General features: G+C 39.2%; 1 protein-coding gene across 3 annotated transcripts; it reads left to right on the top strand.

Moving 5' to 3' along the window:
- Positions 1-1867: 1867 nt before the first annotated feature.
- On the top strand, positions 1868-5462 carry LOC113829566 (uncharacterized). Of its 3 annotated transcripts, none has more exons than XM_027382758.2 (4): positions 1868-2011; positions 3196-3349; positions 3577-3664; positions 4112-5462. In XM_027382758.2, the coding sequence occupies exons 2-4, from the start codon at positions 3204-3206 to the stop codon at positions 5246-5248; spliced, it is 1371 nt and encodes a 456-aa protein (XP_027238559.2). In that variant the 5' UTR covers positions 1868-2011; positions 3196-3203; the 3' UTR covers positions 5249-5462. The 3 variants fall into 3 exon arrangements, with proteins under 3 accessions (XP_027238559.2, XP_027238558.2, XP_069986171.1); XM_027382757.2 differs by lacking the exon at positions 1868-2011 and adding an exon at positions 2136-2863; XM_070130070.1 differs by lacking the exons at positions 1868-2011; positions 3577-3664 and having other exon boundaries at positions 3210-3349.
- Positions 5463-7428: the final 1966 nt, after the last annotated feature.

Raw genomic sequence — 7428 nt, 5'->3', positions numbered from 1 at the left:
ATTTACTTCATACTTTTCCCTTTTCGTTACCATACTTTCATATAACACTATCTTTGACGTCTAACACGCCCTCTCTCCCCGGATTATTCTCCTACTTTTCCAACAGCCATCTCTATTTTTCCTTGAACATTGTTATATCTTCCTCAAAGATAGAAACTGTCATTCACTCAATAGCCCTACCCCTTAACCATCCCATTTCTACTAATCTCTGCTCTAGATCACTTACTCCCCTCTTTTCCTTTTTCACTACCATACTATCCTATAATGCTCTCTAATCTTTGACATCTAACACATTTTGTCCTAATCTTTAACTCTTTACCCATTCCGACACAATACTTTACCATAGTGCTATATGACCTTTGATGTCTAGCACATTTATTTGTTTCAAACATTAATCATAAATATTCCCACATGAAGTTTATATTGGTGGAGTGTCCTGCCTTGTTCGACCATATTGACCCCTTCCTCGTCAATGTCAGAAATGCCGTTTTGGCAACCCAGCCAAATTCTGTCGCGCCACAGCCCGCTGCCCTCTGTGTGCCCAACCTGGTCATAACCATTGAAATTGCTTTGTTCAGTCACATACATGTACCAGTTGTGGTGGCTCCCATAATTTATTTCACAAGTGCTGCCCTGCCTATAAGCTCGAATGTGAGATAGCAGTTCTTAGATTCAAACCAGGCCTTACTTTACGTGAGGCCAGACAGGAAGCACGACGACGAGGATTTTCTTTTTACCCATTCCAAAAGTGTCCTTCGCTCTGCTCCCCTACCATCTCAAGATGTCCCAGTATCTCTTCCCTCTACCATGAACCACCCTACCTCTGTAAACGTTACCTATAGCACCAGACAACCTAAACGTTCCACTCCATCTTCGCCTACCACATTCTCTTCCTCTGCTCTTCGAACACTTATCCCCTCTTCTCGCAAGATAACGTTTGTTTCTCAGACCACACCCTGCTCCCCTATAGAAACTTGCATCCTGAAGTAAACAGTGGTGCCTCCGTTATTGGTTGCAACCATTGATTACTTTCCGTGGCTCCCTATACCATCTGCGTTTGATTTTACCTAATATTTTAATTAAGAATTTACTTAACTTGTTCGTCGATCAGAAACAGGGAAAGAACCGATTTCGATGGTGGACCAAGCAGCACAATAAATCACTTCACTAATTCTAGTGATGAACATCGCATAATAATAGCAAGGTCTTTATAAGCTGTATAACATTAAATGCGTAGCCTCTACTATGTTACGGACTTGTGAACATAATAGGTGCGACAACAGACATACACTAGCTTTGCAGGCCCCAGTTAGTCACGGACTTCAAAATAAAAGAGGAAGACCCAAGAAGGACTTGAATGGGCCCACATTTCATGCAGGCCTAACCGCATGATTCGCACCGATCCGACCAGAATATCACTGCATGACTCAATGCGACGGTACCTTCCTTTTACTCTTCCGGAGGTGGGAGGAGTGTGATGTCTAGCTACAATATTCGATGACCTTGGACTGCGTTATCAAAAATAAACATGGCAAGTCAGCAGTTCCTCCTGGTTGTTTCTTTCGGCTGATTTCTTGGGCTCTTAATCCTTCGTATATGGAGTTTATAAACATTTGTTCCAACAATTTAAGTACACACAGACACACACACACACACACACACACACACACACACACACACACACACACACACACACACACACACACACACACACACACACACACACACACACACACACACACACACACACACACACACACACACTGTAATCTTTGCTCATTTATCAGTTATTATAATACGATGCAGTTGCTAAATGCTGTTTATGTATGTTATGCTATCTATTAAAAAATAAGTCTATAGATGCAATTTGAGGATGACAAATAATGACGTTATTAGATTTTGTTTTGTTTCTATGATTCAGTTTTGGTTCATATGCTTCTGAGGTTCACCTGAGTCAGGTATCACTCCTGTAACTGTTTCGTGGTGTTGCTCGCGAACCTATCGTGGTAAGGTAAGCTACTGTGAATTTTGTTGTTTGTGCTACTGTTTTGAATACTTACGTGGTATAGTTTCAATGGATGGAAGTCAGGCTTGCACAGTAAAGAGAGTGAAGTAGTTACCTCGATGGAATCCGAATCACGTTCCATATATGGCAATATATCCTGCGCAAATCGAAATGAAGAAGACATGGGATAAAGAGAAATAATCCAATAAAAGTTATGGCTTTGCATGCGTGTGTAAATTTGACATATATCGGGCGTATTTTCACGGTCTTTACAACGATTTAACCGGATTTTTGTACATTTTCCCGACAAGGTTTCCACATATATTTGTGCTCGAGAACAGCATTTCGACAGAGTACTGGGACAAAGCGACACGTTTTATATTAATGCACGACTCAAGAAAAGCATATAATTGGAAAGTACAAAAGAAAAATTTCCATGCCACCGACCGGGCTTCAGTGCACGCTGCAATTACCCTATATTATTTTTATTCGTTTTTTTCAACTTTGAACAAAAGATAATATTATGTATGAAAATAATGCACATATGACAATGTCTTTTCGGTTTGTCTTTAAATATGAAGGATTTCTGATACAATAGCCGAACAAATGTTGCAACCGCTGGCACCTCTTCCTCAAGGTTAGATCTGAAAAGCTCATCATTTGTGTCCACTACCCCTGAAGACATTGTTCATGATAACTTCGTTCCCCAGCATAAACGAGACGAGGGAATCTGAATCACAATGTTAGGCACATGAAAATTTTACACATTAGAAAGGACTAAAGACATTATTTCTCTGGGTATACATTACACTACCAGCTTGCTTTCAGTGCAGCATAAGATCTTTTCTCCTTCACCTGGTAATGTCATATAGTGAATGCATTTACAAATTATGTATGTGTATGTACATACTGTTAGACAGTAAGATTTAATTTCATGAATGGCATAGTTGGCGGTAGCATGTTTCGAATAGCTTGGTAAATTTTGCAATGTAGCCATTATGGTCTGATTATATGTCATTTTCCATCATTTTTTAAAATTAAAAGTACCATTTGGACTACAAAAAGAATTACAGTCAGTATCCAGAAGAAAAACTAAAGTGTGTCCGTACATTACAAGTAATGCATCTCTTATCGGCATATCACCCTGTCCCCCCCTCCCCTCTTCATCATAATAAACACTCATTCTGTAGGGACTAGAATGGCGTCTGACGGAAAGTGGCTGTGGAAAACGACATCAGTGGAACAGTTCTTCACTACTTATAATGTCAGTTACCAGCTCACACTCGCCACCCGAGAACCTCTTCTTGAAGATCATCTTCGCCGAGCTGTCACCCATCTCTCAAGGTACTACGAAAGAGGAAATTGCAAATAATTTGCAAGTTAGTTTTTTGCTTGTAATTCGCATATAGGTGATAGTAGACTTTGCATTATTTATGAGATTCTGTAAAACTTAACGAAAGAAGATAATCTACATAGAGAGGAAAAGACGTATTAATGAAATTCCGTAAAACCTAACAAAAGAGATAAACTAAAAAAGGGAATAATGCTTTTAACATGAGTAACTTCTTCAGAAAAGTGCCTTTGTTGCGGCTGTGCTATGCTCAACGAGAGGGTGAATGGTGGCTCAAGGAGATGCCTCAAGAAATCATTGACTTTGAGGTATGCCTGATCATTCTTGCGCGTTTTGAACACAAATTTTTCACTGAATATTTTCATCCTTTATGTAACTCATCAGTATGTTCTACCTTTAATCTGGTAAATGTAAATCAAAGTTATAAGGGTTATGGCTTCCTAGTTTTTACACACACGAAACTGTGTAAGATTTGTAGTAGGCCTATATGGTTATTTTGATTTGAGTTTGGAATCTAATCTGTGTATGTGGTAAATTTAGTAAGTATGTACCCAGATTGCAAGATAACCTTCTGTTGGCTTTAGAAAAAAAGAAGTACTTAGATTTCCTAAATATATATTAGAATTCATCATGTTGTGAATCAATTATATGGACTGAATTACCATTCCTTTTCTCAGTGTAACTAGGGATTGGTTGTCCACTGTAATGAGTGTTTATTTTTTGCATATATCAGCAATTGTGGGGTTTCTTTCCAGATGATCCCAGATGTAACAGTAGAAGACGCACACCAGAAATGCCTTACGTACCAGTACGATATCAAAACTGGTCCTCTGTGGTTTGCTAAACTCAAACCAGACTCGCCTTCCATGGAGGGTGTGCCGAATATGGCTGGCTTTCCTTACATGAATACGGTCTTCCTGGGCCTCTACCACGGCATAACTGACGGGTATTCCAACATGAAGATCTGTGGATTTCTCATCCAACTCCTCGAGGATGTTATTGCATGTAACCCCTTCAACGACGAAGAGCAACTAGGCATCTGTGTATCCGGAGAAAAAACACAGCAGATGGTTGATGAACAATTTCGAGCTGTAAAGGCCGATAGTAAATATAAAGAAAAGATGATGGAGGAGTTTCAGGCCAGCCAGAAAACTTGCCTCCTCGCAAGCTTGATTCCTGAAGGTGCAGGAGAGAAAAAACCCAAGACTCGGATGGTGCTACGGAACCTGGACACTGACGCCAGCTCCACCTTCTTCAAGCGGTGTCGCGAAGAAGGTGTTACTGTTAATTCAGCCTTCACTGCCCTCAGTAGCGTTGCCATGGTCGATATCCTGGTGGAAGGAGGTATCGACCAAGACACTTACAGAATTAGCAGTAATCATGTGGTTAATGCCCGCAGGTATTGGGGAGGTGACACTTCCGAATACCTGGGGTGTCACGCCCTGCCAACGAATCCCGTGGCTGTGGATACACCACGCTCTGTTGGCGCGAAATTCTGGGATTACGCTAGAGTGTTACATCGCGAGTTCCAAAGGACTTTGGAAACGGACAAGGCCGTACATATTGAAGCAATGAAACAAATATGCCGATCCGAAAACCCGGACTCTGGTGCTCTTTCTAAACAGTCCCAGTTTGACTTTTGTGTGACAAACATGGGGGATGTGACGGCGCTTGTAACGGAAGGCGGGGCTCATGTTCAGGCGGTCCACGTCCTCAGGTGCACAGCCATTCACCCAGTGCCCAACCTCTGGGCTCATTTTCTACATTCCTTCCGTGGCAGGCTTATCAATGTGTTAGCTTACAGCACTGAAAACATCAATGAAGAGATGGCAGAGAACTTTTGCAATAAAGTTTTCCAGCATTTGCACGATGCAGTTAATATTAAAAAGTAATTTCAACCATTTTCTTCATCTTTAGCATTAGCATTTCCGTTCTCAGTATATTAATGCTATGCTATTTAAAAGTACTTTTTATATATGTCATTACATGTAACATATTCCAGGTTTTAGTATGTGATCTAATTTTTATGACTAGACCGGTTTAAAATAAAGTAACATGATTAAATATGTAAAATATTTTTTTTAAGATGAATAAAAGATTACCTTATATAATTTGTTTATGATCTATACTTTGCCGTTCATCTGAGATACAGTAGGTCTACTTCATAGCAAGATAAAACTGATCATATGACTAAAGTGATCATTTATAAAACCACATATTATAAGAGATGGAGGGAGATAAACTAATAGGTTTCCCCCCCCCCTCCCCAAGCACTGGGACGGCGTCCGGTTAACCTGCTCATCTTTGTTTTTACTTTTCCATTTATTCATCGCTAATGCTGTTTGATTCAGTATATAAAATAAAATATACCTACACACAAAAATCTATGTCTATCCATATAACTATATCTATTTATATGATATCACACTTATTTTATAGGCTTCCTTTCTATTATTTTCCAGCCACAATCTGCTTTCTAGGGGAATAAAATCTTCAGTTGTGATGGAAATTGACATACACATAATTAAATTCAGAACTCCTCAATGTATATCACACATTCAGATATATCCATTTATATCTCAGTAATATTTCAGACTTATTGTGTTCACAATAATTTCATTAGTCTTCGTGTTGTGTATTTGATGTTTCTTTTCATATATGTTAACCCCCCGCCCTCCTTTATGTAAAGTGTATTCATCTTTTTTGTCTAACTATAACAGTTTTTAATGGTTGAAAGAAACATTCTAATGATTACATATTTACTTTTAACATATTGCTTACACTGATGTTTGAATTATTTTCCGCGAGGTTTCCTCTTATGAAACAACTGTCTCTTGAATTTTTCCAATTGTCGTGCATTGCTATACATCACACACATGGGCGTCATTTGGGGGGCTGATTACCCCCCAACATGGTCTAACTAGCCTTTCCCCCTCAAGGGGGAAATAGCTAGACCCATGAAGTTTCTCCCTTATGAACATTTTATACCTCATTTTCAACAACAAAAAACATGCATACATACATACATACATACATATATATATATATATATATATATATATATATATATATATATATATATATATATATATATTTGTGTGTGTGTGTGTGTGTGTGTGTGTAGGAAGGGCTCACAGCGCCCAAAAACTGAATCTCCTCACTTCGCTCGCCAACCTTGCTCTCCGTCATTAGGAAAATGCTTAAATGACGCTCCTGATCACATTTCTTCCTCGTGCGTAAACTATTGTTTGTACCCAATTGATGGATTTTCCCATGAGCAACAATTCAAATCGATATCTAGGATAAAGCTTCGAATTCAACTAGGCGTATGCCAAATTACCGGTTATGGTTTTTTATCGCATTGCCGGCGTGTACCCACGAGATTTGCAAGAACTAATGAGACAATATGAAGTGCCTCTACTGACCGAGGACATCGCGGTGATAGGTTTGTTCCTTCAGCAATATAGGATTTTCGCCCTTAAACCCGAACTAAGAACGCCCATAATCGCTATCAAAACTTCTGTCTAATTATTTCTCCGCTTCTCTCACTGCACAACCTACGATTATGATATGTTATAACATGAATTTGTATCATAATAACAATATATTATCAATACAACTGGGATATTGGTGAACTCAGTATCTTTGTTCGGGTTGGTCACGAACAAACACACACACACCATCTTATTCTAGTATCATCACACTTTTTCCCTTATTACAGTAACCTGTAGACCTGTATAAATGAAGAACGTAGAAATAGTGAACACAGTATTTTGAAACAGATAAAATATATTTCCTCGTATTTTTTGCATACCTATGGCGGATCCATTGAACAGCGGCGACCGCCTAGCGGGATTAGTGATCATGCAAGGCGTGATCTCCCTCAACACGATGTACAGAAGCCAGTGCAAAATTTATGCCAAAATTGGTACAGAATTAGATTAAGATTGTTAATGATATGTGGGCTGAAATTCAGTGCACATAATTTCCTGTAATTCAGTGCTGCCTCCCCCACCACCCGCTTCTCTCTTTCCCTATGTCTTTGTCTGTTTATATCTCTGTTTGTCATTCT

The sequence above is a fragment of the Penaeus vannamei genome, chromosome 14 (assembly GCF_042767895.1).
Source record: "Penaeus vannamei isolate JL-2024 chromosome 14, ASM4276789v1, whole genome shotgun sequence".
In the NCBI taxonomy this organism is placed as follows: Eukaryota; Metazoa; Arthropoda; class Malacostraca; order Decapoda; family Penaeidae; genus Penaeus; species Penaeus vannamei.
This window is presented reverse-complemented; position numbering and strand designations above follow the sequence as displayed.

Coding starts and splice junctions, on each gene's coding strand:
- LOC113829566 (XM_027382758.2), top strand. CDS start 3,204: ATGGCGTCTGACGGAAAGTGGCTGTGGAAAACGACATCAGTGGAACAG. Junction 3,350..3,576: donor GCTGTCACCCATCTCTCAAG/GTACTACGAAAG, acceptor TAACTTCTTCAG/AAAAGTGCCTTTGTTGCGGC. Junction 3,665..4,111: donor AAGAAATCATTGACTTTGAG/GTATGCCTGATC, acceptor GTTTCTTTCCAG/ATGATCCCAGATGTAACAGT.